This window comes from Calidris pugnax, unplaced genomic scaffold, assembly GCF_001431845.1.
Source record: "Calidris pugnax isolate Ruff unplaced genomic scaffold, ASM143184v1 scaffold152, whole genome shotgun sequence".
NCBI classification, from domain to species: domain Eukaryota; kingdom Metazoa; phylum Chordata; class Aves; order Charadriiformes; family Scolopacidae; genus Calidris; species Calidris pugnax.
The window spans coordinates 190,924-206,566 of NW_015090881.1; the positions used below are offsets into that span (position 1 = coordinate 190,924).

Sequence of the window (15,643 nt, forward strand, 5' to 3'; positions counted from 1 at the left end):
CGGGGGAGTCTTGCAGTAGAGAACTGAAGGGGAAGGGGGTGGTGTGTGGTAGGGGAGCACCCAGGGGTGCATGGAGCTGGGGGGGTGCTTGCAGTGGTGCTTGGGAGGGGTTATGCGGGATGGGGGGTTTGCAGGAGGTTGAATTTGGGTGGAAGGTGCCTGGGAGGGGAGGCTGGTGTGTGTGTGTGTGTGTGTGTGTGTGTGTGAGTTCTGGGCTCAGAGGGCTGATGTGGGCACTGTCTCTCCCAGGAGGTTGGGCGCATGAAGATCGAGCTGTTCGCTGACGTTGTACCCAAAACAGCAGAGAATTTCAGGTGAGGAGCAGGCGATGGTCCTGCGAAGGCTTTATGGGACAGGAATGTCACTTGCCCCCCCAGAACCACTGCACCCCCTTTGCTCCTCCATTCCCAGAGAGATGGAACCGTGCAGCATCCTCATCGCCGGGGCAGCCCCTCTGGCTGGAAGCTGAAGGACTCTGGTCCCTCTCTATCAGAAGCTCCACAGAGTGAACACTCTCGCTGTCTTTATAATTATAAAGTCAGTACCTTAATGTCAGGGCAGAGCTCTCTGCCGTGGGCTGAAGGATGTACCCCTTGGACATCCCGCTTCCACGGGAGAAACGGATAATACCCTGCTCTCTGTGAGACACGGTGCCTGCTCCATGTTCAGTCTCTTACTGACCTCCTCCACTGCCCCACATACAGAAATCTGTTGGGGGATGGGAGTGGAGGGGAGTTACTGCCCCTTCCCGTTCCACTGGGGGTATCCCTGGTGCAGTGAGAAAAGCCCTGCACTTGGTGTGTGTTCACTGAACACAGCCCTCTGCGTCCTCAGAGTTCAGATGTGCCTCACACTCTGCTCTTTTTGTTTGTTTTCCAGGCAGTTCTGTACGGGGGAGTTCAGGTGAGTGGGTTGTGGTGCCCTTTTAAGGAGCCTCCTCAGAGAAACAGGGCTGGGGGAGTTGGGAGAAGGCTCACTTGGAAGTTTTTCCTACTCCAGCAGTACAAAGTGAAAGAGTTAGAGAAATCTGGGCTGCCCCAACGGGTGGGGGGTTGTGTATCAAGAGCAACCCCTGGGGACTCCAAACCCGGGCAGGGCTTTGTGTTGGGGTAGCCAGTCAGCTGTGATGATTTTCCTTTTGATTTTCTGGCAGGAAAGATGGTGTCCCTATAGGTTATAAGGGAAGCACGTTCCACAGGTAATTAATTCTTCTGTGTTTGTTCAGGCGCTTCAGTCGCGGTCTGGGTTTGGAGACCTGCCTCAGAGGTGGCAGTGGTCTGGGAGGCGTTTGTGGGTCATGGCTAATACCCTCCTTCTGTGGGTCTGGGGGGCTTGGGGGTGCTGTTAGCTGTATGAGCTGGGGTCACGGGGAGGGATCCCCCGTTCTGGTGTGCCAGGTCAGAGTCATTTCCTGGCATCTGTCACCCAATCTCTGTCCCTGGTCGAGCAGCAATGGGTCCCAAATTACCTGATACAACCAGTTGTTAATGTTTATTGTAGATTTTAGACTGTAGCTTTCACAGACCCTGATAACTTTGGTTGTGCTGTGAGGCAGAACTCCTTTTGATCACATATTAACCTTCTTGAGGCATTTTTGTCTACTGAGAACTAACTATTGTTTTACTCCTTTAGGGTAATAAAGGATTTCATGATCCAAGGAGGTGACTTTGTAAACGTATGTACTTCTCTATTCCTGTTGTATTTTTCCTACATGGTACAATATGGAACTGTTCCCAAGGGTTCCTGCTGATTTATGGGATCTGGTGGCTCTCTTGTACCCAGCAGTAACTGGAGGTTTCCTCGTGGTGTTGCTGCCCCAGACTATAATGTCTGGGAAAGAAATCTGGAGTCTTGGGTGAACATACCTTCTCCTTCTCAAAACATTTCCTCTCCAAAAAGCATGGCAGCTGGAGGCTTTCAAATTTACAAAGATTATTTTTTTTACTCTGTGGTGTTGCTGCCCCAGACTATAATGTCTGGGAAAGAAATCTGGAGTCTTGGGTGAACATACCTTCTCCTTCTCAAAACATTTCCTCTCCAAAAAGCATGGCAGCTGGAGGCTTTCAAATTTACAAAGATTATTTTTTTTACTCTGTTATCCTTTCCCCATCTCCTGTCCACCCCAAACAAGAAACTCTGTGAATTCTGTGAATTTTAGCTTTGTGGAGAGAGATCTGAAGTAAAGAACCAAGCATCTGGTGCAAGAGAGAATTTAAATCAAAGCTAATTTTTTTTTGTTAGTGAATTGTCTCAAAATAGAAAATTGCTCTGTGCCCACCACGGTGGTCACACGCTGAGCTGGGGATACGCAGAGTGCATGGGGACGGCTGGAGGACCCCGGGGTCTCTTTGCTCTCCTAGGACCCAGCAAAATTATTTCATTTCTGGAAGAGTTTCAAAGTATAAGGGTGCCATACAGCTTTTTAAATACAAAATCTCTAGAACTTGAAAGTCAGCCACACCAGACTTTTAGGTAGTCGCTAATTGTGATGCTGCTCGAGTGTCCCACTGGGCTTTATTACTTCCAGTGAGGCTCAACGAGCGTTATGGATTGCAGCTGTATTTGTAATTGATAAATTACACTTATTACAAAGCCACCTGGGGAGCAAGAACAGTCACACTGAGCACTGAGGTAGGGCATGTGCTCCTGTCTCAGAGCCAATGGTTTGGGTAAACCAGAGAGAATAGGAGGAAAAGGAGCAGGGGCTGGGCAAGCAGAGCAAAAGATGTGGAGCTGCAGACAGTATATTCCTGGCATCTTCTTTTCTTGTTAAGTTTGGCCTTATATATAAAATAAAGTACATTCTCCCCCTCTGCTCTGCACTGGGGAGGCCACAACTGGAATCCTGTGTCCAGTTCTGGGCTCCCCAGTTCCAGAGAGACAGGGAACTGCTGGAGAGAGTCCAGCGTAGGGCACCAGAGATGCTGGAGGGATTGGAGCATCTCCCTGCTGAGGAAAGGCTGAGAGAGCTGGGGCTCTTGAGCCTGGAGAAGAGAAGGCTGAGGGGAGACCTTCTTAATGCTGCCAAGTGTCTAAAGGGTGGGTTGAGGGAGGATGGAGCCGGACTCTTTCCAGTGGTTCCCACTGACAGGACGAGGGGCAACGGGCACAAGCTGGACCATGGGAAGTTCCACTGAAATGTGAGGAAGAACTTGTTTGGGGTGAGGGTGGCAGAGCCCTGGCAGAGGCTGCCCAGGGAGGGTGTGGAGTCCCCTTCTCTGGAGATCTTCAAGCCCCACCTGGATGCTCCTGAGTGATGTGCTCTGGGCAGCCCTGCTTTGGCAGGGGGTTGGGCTGGATGATCCCTAGAGGTCCCTTTGGATGATCCCTAGAGGTCCCTTCCAGCTCTGACAACTCCCTGATTCCGTGATACATGTTAAGTAGAAAGGCACTGAAGGGAGACAGAAAGGGAGAATCGACACAGAGGGGGAAATTACTGACCGAATAGTAAATTTAAGTGACCGAGCCAGAGGTGTGTGTTGCTTCTGCTGCTGCTTTCCCTGGGGGGGTCCTCACTGCAGCATCTTTAAGGCTGTCCCATTGAAGGGTCCCTGCTCGGTCCTCTTGGCACCACACAGGATGTCTCTGCTGCGCTGGACCAAAGGGCAGGGTGGTCCCTCAGCTCTCCCACAAGTTACGTGTCTTACATGAACCACAGCTCAGGCTTCTGCCAAGTTATAAACTCATGAGCATCAGAGCTCGTGTCTTGAGGTCTGGGTGGTAGGGCTTGGGGTCAGGACAGGATGTCTCGGCTTGGTAGAAAGTACAGCAAAAATCAGAAATTCTGTGTTTTAGAAGCTGTCCTTGCTGAGCAGAGACATCGCTTCCCTCTTCCCAGTAGTCACAGAAAATAAGGTGAAATGAGTAAGTGCACCATCAGCTGGCTTTTCCCACACAACCACTCTGCTTTCCTTGTCACACCAGCCCATGCTCCTGCGTCCCCTCCCTGTCCCCTGCCCGCTCCAGCTGGGTCCATCCAAGGAATCTCTAGCTCTGTCTCGCTCTGGAGGCTTGGGCTTAATCCTTACAGTCTCTGCAGGGTTCTGCCAACGTGTTGATGGCAAACAGTGTCCTGTGTGATTAGAAACCAGTCACTGTTCCTCTTCAGAAATGAAACATTGACTGTGTTCACCGCTGGTGTATTACATGGCAGGGCAGCTTCCATTCTGGGCTGAGCTTAACCCTGTCCTTTTCCTTGGGGATTTTAAATGGAATTGTGAAATGGAACTGTTCTGTAGCTGATTGGGCACCTCTCTCCTGCAGGGAGACGGCACTGGAGTGGCCAGTATCTACAGGGGTCCTTTTGCAGATGAAAACTTCAAGCTGAAACACTCAGCTCCTGGGCTGCTCTCTATGGTGAGTGTGAAATAGTGACATTATAAGACTAAAAACCGTTGGCACTTTCTCTGTGCCCTTTTCCTAAGTGTGTACATTTTTTGCCAAGCAACAGAAATCTCCGCTGTTGGATCCAAGGTCTGGAAGACCCGCTTTGTAACTGCTGCTCAGAAGGGTTAATGCTGCTCATGGGTTAATGAGTTGAGTAACACAAAAGCCCCGATCCTGCAGCATCCTTCAGTTTCACCTGCTGGAGTGCTGGGCGGGCTTTGAGTTGCTTTCAGGGTTGCTTGATTCTTACAGCTTCCATACAGTGACAAGCTGTGTTATTTTTTTTTTTCCTTCTCTGATCAAACACTGACCTCAGCAAGGATGAAACAAAGAAATTTGGGAGTTTCAGAGCTCTAGAGGCATTACAATGGTATCTTTATAAGATATGCTTCCTATTCAACATTATAGGAGAACCTGCAACAGTTGCAGGTCGCCTGATGGGAACAATTCCCTGACTTCTGTGACAGAAAGGTGGTGGAGCCAGAGCTTCAGCGTTCCTGTCCACAACAGGAACTGTCCTGTCCTGCTGCTCCCCAGCTGCCCTGCCCTTAGACCCACTTGCTTTGGGCATTCACCATCTGGATTAGTTATTCATCCAGTTGAAAATATGGCACCAAAAGAGGTGTCAGGACACCACGTACCGTAGTGAGGGAGCAGGGATCCCACACTGGTGTCCCCAGCCCTGTGTTGAAGTGACCCAGCTCTGGAGTCCTGCTGGCCCAAACCGTGGTCCGTCCCAGCTGGATCCCTCCGAAGCTGGCGAGCAATGAGTAAAAGATCAGTGTGATGGTGTCCTGGGCAGTCCTGCAGCTGTGAAACTTGCCCAGTTCACTTCTCAGCACAGAACATGCTTTAGTGCCACCTGGTTGTCCAAAGAGCTTTGAAAAATTGAAATAGTCTTTAGTGTTGCAGAGATGTTTGCTTAGCAGAGCGCAGATGCTCTGGGTGTTGTGTTTGGGTGTGAATTACATTTCAGCCGTGCCAATACGATCATTACCTTTCTCATCCTGCTCATCAGAAGAGACACCTGCTTTTTATATTCCCTGGAAACCTTACAGATAGCAGAAATCAGCTGCTTTTTTTTTTTTTCTTTTTTTGCCCTGGTTCCTGGCTTTCAGTTTTCCCCAGGACAATGCCGCAGCAGTAAGTCCTCATAGTCAAAATTTTAGCCTTTTTCTTTTTTCAGGAGCCCAGATTTCAGCAGAATCTTGTGCTGAAAGTGAAAAGGAGTATAATAAAAAGTTAGTGAGGCAGCTCTTGCACTCACTGGCTGGACCTGACTTGGTGACGTGCCACGTCCCAGCCCAGGGACACTCTCCTGCAGATGCAGATCTTGCTTCCTTCGGTTTGTGTAGCAATAATGAAAATAAACTTGGCTGGATCTAGAGCAACAGCTCTTTCCTCTGCCTCTTTCATCTGCCTTCAGTGTGGGGAACTCTTTAATTGTACACTTTTTATATTTTGCCATTCTCAATCCCCAGGCGAACAGTGGGCCCAGTACCAACGGCTGTCAGTTCTTCATTACGTGCTCCAAATGTGACTGGTTGGATGGAAAACACGTTGTGTTTGGTGAGTACCAGCAGCAGAGGGATCTCTGCAGCCAGAGGCTGAGGGGGGTCACTGGTGAAATGACATGTTTTTTTCACAGGTTGGCTTTAGATCAGTTCCTTGATTGGTGTATTGTGCTACCACGTAAAACCTTGTGCCAGTGCAGGAGGGGCAGAATCACTTCCAACCCAATGGGGTTGGAAGGGACCTCTGGAGATCACCCAGTCCAACTCCCTGTCACAGCAGGGTCACCCAGAGCAGGTCCCACAGGAACGTGTCCAGGGGGGGTTTGAATGTCTCCAGAGAAGGAGACTCCACCACCTCTCTGGGCAGCCTCTGCCAGGGCTCTGCCACCCTCACAGCAAACAAGTTCCTCCTCATGTTTAGATGGAACTTCACATGTTCAAGTTTGTGCCCGTTCCCTCTTGTCCTGTCCCTGGGCACCACTGAAAAGAGACTGGCCCCATCCTCTTAACACCCACCCTTGAAGTATTTAGAGGTGTTGATCAGATCCCCCCTCAGCCTGCTCTTCTCCAGACTGAACAGACCCAAGTCCCTCAGCCTTTCCTCAGCACAGAGATGCTCCAGGCCCTTGATCATTTTCATAGCCCTTTGCTGTCCCCTCTCCAGCAGTTCCCTGTCCTTCTGGAACTGGGGAGCCCAGAACTGGTCCCAGTGCTCCAGATGGGGCCTCCCCAGGGCAGAGCAGAGGGGCAGGATGGCCTCCCTCCACCTGCTGCTCACCCTCTTCCTGATGCCCCCCAGGATGCCATTGGCTTCTTGGCCACCAGGGCCTATTGCTGGCTCCTGGGCAACCTGTTGGCCACCAGGACTCCCAGGTCTTTCTCCTCAGAGCTGCTCTCCAGCAGGTCACCCCCAACCTCTCCTGGTGCAGGGGGTTCTTCCTCCCCAGGTGCAGCACCCTGCACTTGCCTTTATTGAATTTCCTCAGGGTCCTCTCTGCCCAGCTTTCCAGCCTGTCCAGGTCTCACTGTAAGGCAGCACAGCCCTCCATAATGTCAATGACCTCTCCCAGTTTTGTATCATCACCAAACTTGCTGAGGGGACACTCCATCCCCTCACCCAGGTCCCCACCTGGATGCTCCTGAGTGATGTGCTCTGGGCAGCCCTGCTTTGGCAGGGGGTTGGGCTGGATGATCCCTAGAGGTCCCTTCCAGCTCTGACAATTCCCTGGTTCCATGAACCATTCTGTGGTTCTAGGATAGTAATTCTGTGACACCCCACCTGCTCACTTCCCATGTGGCTGATGTCCCACTCGGTACTTCCTCCGGTTCTTAGGTAATGCTGATCCTGTTAATTGGTGATTCTGCGTCATTACAAAGGCCATATTGGCAGGTAGTCCGTGCTGTATTTCAGCACAGCTGGTGGAGGTGGGTCTCAAAACCTACACTGCAGCACACGCCACCCCTGCGATGGGAAAATGCACTCAATCTGTTGAGAATGTGGAAAATGTTTATAGAAGGATTGTTTCCTTTATCCCTTTAGAGGTTGGTAACAAACTCTGAAGTGCCCAAAGCTCCACACTGCACGAGACTTTTCAGGAGAAACAAAAATGCCTGTACCTGTGATTGGGGAGGGGAGCAAAGGTGAAAATGGGCCATATTGAAGTGGATACATTTTCTCTTTCCAGGTAAAATCGTCGATGGGCTGTTGGTCATGAGAAAAATTGAAGTAAGTTGAATTTGCCTATTTCTCTGTGAATGTCCATGTTGGAAAGTCACACAGAGGATTCACAAGGGTTGTTCTGTTCTCTCCTGCTCTCTGTTTACAGGATAACAGGGAATACCAGGATCGATAACTGGTATTATTGGATGTCATTGTTATGAAATAGCAGGAAATCTGTTGAGGCAAAGGCTGTCGTATAGATGGACTTTAGAAATGCTGTGCTCTCGTGGCTGCTGGTTGGTCTCTGAGTGGGGATTGTGTTCTCCTGCCTTTATTTGCAGAGCTTTGCATTTGTTCAGGAAGCTGTATTGAAAAGCTCTTCCATCAGCAGCTCAGACAAGAGCCTAGAGCAGATCACTTCTGTGCCATCGCCTGGGATTATTCACCGGGTGCTAAATCATCACTTCTGCTGATCCCTGATCAGCATGTTTAATGAGAAAAATTAAACAGATCCTCTGATGGGCTTCCAGGAGCTGCAGATAAACACGCTGGGGGGTGGTGGTGGCTGCCAGCGCTGTGACAGTGTCACGGCAGGACCATGGGCAGATTCACCAAGCAGTGGGGTATTCTTTGAGGGAGCCGACGCCGCTTCATGGCACACGCCAGGGATGATGTGCACAAGGGCCTCTGCTGCCAGGGGATCCGTAAAGTGGGGCAAACACAGAGGTGACAGCTGAGAAAGGCCGTGCTGTCATTGCACGTGACCCTGACAGAAGCACCGGTGGAAGGGCCGTGGCACGTCTGCTCTGTGAGGGGGAATTAAGAGGATATAAGAGACTCATGAAAGAGCAGCCAATTCCAGCAGAAGGAGAGGTTCAGAACGAGGGCTGCTTTGTGACTAGCTCCTGTTTGGATTCCCCTTCTGTACAAATACAAGTTTGCTTGGCGTGTCCCAGCTGCAGTTAGTAACTTTAAAGATTTAAGCCAGAGCAGCCTCAAGTGACGTGACGTGACGCGATGCCTGCTGTATCTCAGGAGGAGCTCTGCAGTCCTTGCTCTGTCCCTTCCCTCCCGTTGGAAGGCTGGGGGTCTGGTCTGAGTCCCAAACCTCTGCACAAGGGGAGTTCACCTGCTTACGGTCAGGTCTGGTGCCAAAACACTTCTGTGTCACTCAGAGCTGTGCCTGGATTTCCTGGTCCCTGATGTTGCAAAAAAACCCCTCTCAGTCAGTCTTTGAGTACCTTGGATTTGCTGTGCTTTTATACGCTTTAACGTTCTTTATTTGTTTGTCCCCAGAATGTGCCCACGGGTCCAAATAACAAACCCAAGCTGCCAGTTGTGATCTCTCAGTGTGGGGAAATGTAAAGTGATGAAACAGAAATGTGGTAAGTCTCGTCTCTTCCCGTTGCAGTTGAGCTCGGGGCTGCTCTGCTCCTTAATTTTCCCTGGACTTATTTTCCCATTCGCTGGAGCCTGCAGAGAGCTGACTCAGCTCAGTGAAACACCAGGAAAAGCTTCTCTGACAGCATTAGCTTTTTTGCCAGCTCAACTCCCTGAACTGGCTTCTCTCCGAGCGCCAAAGGCAGCGCTGGGGGGATGAGATTTTGTGGCTGTGATCAGGGGAGGACGGGGCTGCGGGAGCCCTGGATGGGGCTGGGCTGCCTTGGAGCCTCGGCTTTAGAAACCAGTGGATGAAAGGGACCTGCAGCAGGAACCCAGCTGGTGATGCCCAGGTGTCTGGGAGGGTTTCCTCTCCCATTGCTACAGAAAGCAGAGCAGGGGGGCAGGCAGGGACCAAGAAAGGAAGAGGAGGCAGAGAGGAGTTGATCCTCCTTGCTCAGTTCAGCCATAGGATTGCCTCCACTGAAGGGCCAAGGAATTGCCATGTTACATATTCTTACCTTAACTCGGAAAAATACCCCTGTCCTCACCCGAAGGGACAAGTTTCCAGCATTTACTATTTTTCAGGCTTCATTTTGGTTAAACCAATAGGCTCATGACAGAGCTCAGGCTAACAACAGTATTCCATTTCCATTTGTCCGCCCACTTCACTGGGAAAAAACCCACCAGCATTTAAACAAATCTGTCTAGATTTCAATGTGTCAGGCTGCAGCTTGTCAAAAATCTGCTGTATTAGCCTTTTGGTTGCTGATTTTTTCAGATTTCAGCAGGCAGGCACTGACAAAAGAAAATCCCCACAATTTTTGACCTTCCATTAAATGATTTCCTAAGACATCTGGAATTGCCCACGGAGACTCGTCCCCGCTTCTGTAATAAAGTCCTTCAGATCTGCAGCACTTCAGACTCTTGGGAGCTCCTCCTGTTTGATGAAGTGACAACAGGGGATGTGATCGCTCTTTCATTTCCCTGGTGCTTCTGGTGGCATTTATAGGTTTTTGAAGGTGGGGACAACCCTGTTAACGGGTTTCTGGCAGGTGGGCAGAGCCCTGCTGATGGGTCACGTCCCCTTTAGGGTTGTCCTCGCCCCAGACCCGTTGATATTTCTGTTTGGAGTGGGTGGTCTCTGGCCAACATCCAACTGGAGACTGGAAGGGTTTCATTTCTAGGTGTGAGGCTGGTGCCACCCTCTTTGTTTCCCAGCTGAGGTCTTGGGAACGGCCTTTCCCATCCGCCTGGGGACAATGACTGTGTTTGTCTGGCCCCACTTCAGACTAAATCCGTTACTTAGTGAGATGCTTTAACCTCAGCCAGGAGAAATGGGCACTGTTGGGTTTAAGTTCAGGGGCAGATGCTGAGCAGGAGACCCCCATGGGGCTCCCATGTTCCTTGGCTCAGGCTGGACGTGAGGTGGTGTGTGCAGCCCGAACTGCTGCAGCAGCACCCGGAGTCCCTGCAGGGTCCTGCTGGTGTGGGACAGGCTGGGAATGGCACCCGGTGTCCCTGCAGGGTCCTGCTGGTGCAGGACGGGCTGGGAATGGCACCCAGTGTCCCTGCAGGGTCCTGCTGGTGTGGGACAGGCTGGGAATGGCACCCGGTGTCCCTGCAGGGTCCTGCTGGTGTGGGACAGGCTGGGAATGGCACCCGGTGTCCCTGCAGGGTCCTGCTGGTGTGGGACAGGCTGGGAATGGCACCCGGTGTCCCTGCAGGGTCCTGCTGGTGCAGGACAGGCTGGGAATGGCTCTTCGGCCTCGCCGACCTCTCTCTTCTTCCTTTCAGTGCTCCTTCGCCGGGGTTGGGCCTGTGCTGGCTCCACGTGGTTCCGACTCCAGCCAGTTCCCCACTGCCCCAGTCCTCTCTGATGGCAAATAGTAATTGGCACCTGTTACCTTTTTTTTTTTTTTTTTAACGTTTCGGAATGTAAATAAAGAATTTTGTTAAAATATTGGCGCAGCGCACATCAGTTAACGTGCTTGGGGACAGGTGAGAAGGGCTGTAGTGTCCTCAGCAGCGTGTGTTATCCCTGACTGGTTCTGCTGGGAGCACTGGGTGTGCAGGGTATGGAGGGACGTCGCTGCTGGGCTTTTGCCAAACGGGAAAGAAAGGGTGAAAGGAGCGTGGCAGAGCTGTGCCCCACCGGCTCCTTCACTCGCAGGGGAATAAGGCTACCTGGAGAGAGGTTCTTGGCATCTTGGGCATCTCCAGAACCTTTCGACGCACAGCTTTATTGCAGCACAGGAAGGTGGTGTGAACAGACTTCCATTGCCATGAGTTTGCTGGGCTCTGAGATGAGTTGTGTTGTAAAAAGAGTGTTTGTAGAACCTCCTCTGGCCCATCCAATATGTGGAGGGAGCTACAGGAGAGCTGGGGAGGGACTCTTTGTCAGAAGTGCAGTGACAGGACAAGGGGGAAGGGTTTTAAATTGGAAGAGGGGAGATTTAGATTCCAGAAAGGAATTCTTTGGTGTGAGCATGGTGAGACACTGGAACATTTTGTTAAAATATTGGAGCAGCACACATCAGTTAATGTGCTTGGGGACAGGTGAGAGGGGCTGTAGCATCCTCAGCAGCGTGTGTTATCCCTGACTGGTTCTGCTGGGAGCACTGGGTGTGTGGGGTATGGAGGGATGTCGCTGCTGGGCTTTTGCCAAACGGGAAAGAAAGGGTGAAAGGAGCGTGGCAGAGCTGTGCCCCACCGGCTCCTTCACTCAGCAGGGGAATAAGGCTGCCTGGAGAGAGGTTCTTGGCATCTTGGGCATCTCCAGAACCTTTCGACGCACAGCTTTATTGCAGCACAGGAAGGTGGTGTGAACAGACTTCCATTGCCATGAGTTTGCTGGGCTCTGAGATGAGTTGTGTTGTAAAAAGAGTGTTTGTAGAACCTCCTCTGGCCCATCCAATATGTGGAGGGAGCTACAGGAGAGCTGGGGAGGGACTCTTTGTCAGAAGTGCAGTGACAGGACAAGGGGGAAGGGTTTTAAATTGGAAGAGGGGAGATTTAGATTCCAGAAAGGAATTCTTTGGTGTGAGCATGGTGAGACACTGGAACAGGTTGCCCAGAGAAGCTGTGGCTGCCCCATCCCTGGAGGGGTTCAAGGGCAGGTTGGAGGGGGCTTGGAGCAACCTGGTGTGGTGGGAGGTGTCCCTGCCCAGGGCAGGGGGGTTGGAACTGGATGATCTTTAAGTCCCTTCCAACTCCAACCATTCTGTGATTCTGTGATCACGGCACTGGGACAGGGGCTGTTTCATGCTGCAGGAGTAGAAATCGGTGCTCCTTGCCCTGTGTGGACACGGAGAGCATGGGTGAGGCTGCAGGTTGGTGGAAAAGCTGATTTTTCTTCTGCCAGCCTGGGGCTGGAAGCTCACCTGCCTACTGGGGGCTGTAAACTGCCCCTCCTCGGGGCTGGGCTGCAGCCTGAGCTCATCTTGTAAATTAAATATAAAAGAGTTGGGACAAAGTCTGTTGTGTCACCTGCAGGTGCTTTGTCCCACCCGGGTGCGTCCCAGGGCAGCAGGAGTGGGTTGTGTGGGGCTGTCATGGGGCAGGCTCTGGCTTTGTGTGCTCTTCTGTCTCCTGGCTCTTTAAAGTGCTCAAAGCAGGCTCTGCTGGGGGGGTTTGAGTCCTCAGCACAGAAGGACATGGAGCTGTTGGAGCAGGGCCACAAGAGGCCCAGAGATGCTGGGAGGTGGGGCTGAGAGAGTTGGGGGGGTTCAGCCTGGAGAAGAGAAGGCTCCAGGGAGACCTCAGAGCCCCTTCCAGTCCCTAAAGAGGGGGGGGCTCCAGGAAAGCTGGGGAGGGACTCTGGGTCAGGGAGGGGAGCCCTAGGAGGAGGGGGAAGGGTTTGACACTGAAAGAGGGGAGATGGAGCTGAGCTGTGGGGAAGAACTTGTTTGGTGTGAGGGTGGTGAGAGCCTGGCCCAGGTTGGCCAGAGAAGCTGTGGCTGCCCCATCCCTGGAGGGGTTCAAGGGCAGGTTGGAGGGGGCTTGGAGCAACCTGGTGTGGTGGGAGGTGTCCCTGCCCAGGGCAGGGGGTGGCACTGGGGGGGCTTTAAGGTCCCTTCCAACCCAAACCATTCTGTGATTCTCTAATTTTCTGATCCCAATATGGAGAGGAAAACTGGACGCAGATGACAGCTGTGAGATAGAGGGGACCAAAAAGGGACAAATTCAGCTGCTGGTCCTGCTCAGGAGATGTGTCCAGATGCTCTGTGCCCAGGGGTTTGGGCAGGAGCTGAGCTCCAGCAGGGTGGGGGTGCTGTGCTGGTGCTGAGCTCTGCCGTTGGTGCTGCTGGAACCCAAATTCACTGTCATTTTTCACCAGGGAAACCAGCGTGTTTCTGGTCCGGGCTCGGCAGCGCTTTCTCAGCCTGATGTATTTCTGTCCCCGCCGTCAGCCGGTGTCACTGCCCGCAGAGCGGGGGTCACAGCGCTTCCCCAAGTTAATTAACAGCGACCAATTCATTACAACCTCTTTGAAAGTCATTCCAGTGGCTAATTATATCCCATTACACGGCTCCATTTGATGCTGAACGTGAGAGTTTCAGCTTTCCAACTTATGTACCTTGCTGTTCCTTGTCTGCTGGCTGAAAGTTCTCTGAGAGAGCACATTTTTGGGTTTGATTCCCCTGGGATGAAGTCCCTCTTCAGTGACATTGTACGTGGGAAGTCCTGGAACCTCCTGCCTTAGAGCAGGTGATGGATCTTCTCTCTCTGAGCTCCAGCATCTTCCTCCAGCCGTGGACGCTGCAATGGAGATGGTGTTTCTGATTCCCTTTATTCCTCTGAGGATCAGGTTGGCCTCTGGGCTCTGCAGAGTTACCCCCCCCACCCCAAGAGATCGCCGTGGGGTGGAGTATGGTCTGTTCCATCAGATGGACCACATTTTCTTCTGTAGATGCACGGCCCTGGCATCCTCACAGCCTTCACCACTGAGATTTGAAGTTTTCTCCCCGGTTTTTTCCCTCTAGGGCCTCTCGCAGGGTGGGTTCCCCATTAGCCATTATATTTTAAGAAGTATTTTTCAATGGACTTACTGAGCATCATCCAGTGTTGGTATCATTCTAGTTTCTTTATCGAGGTTGTAATCCCAATGTGGATCTCTTGTGGGATTGTATAATTGTTTTAAAGCTCTTTCCTTCATTTAGCTGAGTTGGAGATCTCATGTAGGAGATAGTTCCCCTTTTGCTCCGCTCTGGGGAAACCCCGCCTGGAGTATGGCATCCAGCTCTGGGGCCACCACCAGCAGAAGGACATGGAGCTGTTGGAGCGGGGCCAGAGGAGGCCACGGAGATGCTGGGGGGGCTGGAGCCCCTCTGCTGGGAGGGGGGGCTGAGAGAGTTGGGGGATTCAGCCTGGAGAAGAGAAGGCTCCGGGGAGACCTCAGAGCCCCTTCCAGTCCCTCAAGGGGCTCCAGGAGAGATGGGGAGGGACTGTGGATGAGGGAGGGGAGCCCTAGGAGGAGGGGGAAGGGTTTGACACTGAGAGAGAGGAGACTGAGGTGGGATCTGGGGAAGAACTTCTTTGGTGGTGAGAGCCTGGCCCAGGTTGCCCCGAGAAGCTGTGGCTGCCCCATCCCTGGAGGGGTTCAAGGGCAGGTTGGAGGGGGCTTGGAGGGAGCTGGTGTGGTGGGAGGTGTCCCTGCCCAGGGCAGGGGGTGGCACTGGGGGGGCTTTAAGGTCCCTTCTACTCCAGACCATTCAGTGATACCAAGATAGTGTGACAAGCCCTATCTGTGTTGTTGTGGGTTGACCTTGGCCCCATCCAAGCACCTCACCTGGGCAGGGTGTTATGGGGGAACTGGGTTCTGTTCTTGACGCTGGGGTGTGGGAAGGGCAGTCCTTTGTGGGTGATGCTGGAGGGGCTGATCCCAAGGGGTACACGTTGGTGGCAAAGGGTGGGGGGGTCTCCATCCAACCCCAACGTTGGACACACGTTGGTGGGACGATGGGTCAGCTCCCAGCGACCTTCTTAGTGGTGGCTGGTGCCTTTTCTCCCCTGTTGGGGGGGGGGTGTCACAGAGCCAAGGGCAGGGTCTGGAGCTGTGGCCAAACAACCACATTTGTTTAACATTTTTATCAATGACATAGACAGGGAGATTAAAGGCACCATCAGCAAGTTTGCAGACGATACCAAGCTGTGTGGTGTTGTCAATACACCAGAGGGACGGGATGTCATCCAGAGGGACCTGGGCAGGCTGGAGAGGTGGGCCCAGGTGAACCTCATGAGGTTCAACAAGAGCAAATGCAAGGTTCTGCACCTGGGCCGGAACAATCCTCGCCACCAATACAAACTAGGGGGTGAGGGATTGGAAAGCAGCCCTGAGGAAAGGGACTTGGGGGTTCTGGTGGAGGAGAAGCTGGACATGAGCAGGCAGTGGGCAGCTGCAGCCCAGAAGGCCAATCCCATCCTGGGCTGCATCAAAAGCTGCGTTGCCAGCAGGTCCAGAGAGGGGATTCTGCCACTTTGCTCTGGTGAGACCTCACCTGGAGTTCTGTGTACAGCTCTGGAGCCCTCAATATAAGAAGGACATGGACCTGATGGAGAGGGTCCAGAGGAGGGCCACAAGGATGATCAGGGGGATGGAGCACCTCTGCTACGAGGACAGGCTGAGGGAGCTGGGGTTGTTCAGCCTGGAGAAGAGGAGGCTCCGGGGAGACCTAATAGCAGCCTTCCAGTACCTGAGGGG

The 15,643-nt window shown here is 52.4% G+C and overlaps 1 protein-coding gene across 2 annotated transcripts in view; it reads left to right on the plus strand.

The window, feature by feature from the left end:
- The window catches only part of PPIH (peptidylprolyl isomerase H (cyclophilin H)), a 12,840-nt gene extending 1,963 nt beyond the window's left edge, over nt 1–10,877 (plus strand). The window contains exons 2-10 of one of the 2 annotated variants that reach the window (XM_014946915.1): nt 250–314; nt 880–903; nt 1,154–1,198; nt 1,633–1,675; nt 4,264–4,356; nt 5,868–5,955; nt 7,586–7,626; nt 8,857–8,945; nt 10,738–10,877. In XM_014946915.1, the coding sequence (XP_014802401.1) occupies nt 250–314; nt 880–903; nt 1,154–1,198; nt 1,633–1,675; nt 4,264–4,356; nt 5,868–5,955; nt 7,586–7,626; nt 8,857–8,925 (468 nt within the window). In that variant the 3' untranslated portion in view covers nt 8,926–8,945; nt 10,738–10,877. The other variant, XM_014946916.1, reaches the window with a different exon arrangement.
- The last annotated feature ends 4,766 nt before the right edge of the window (nt 10,878–15,643 follow it).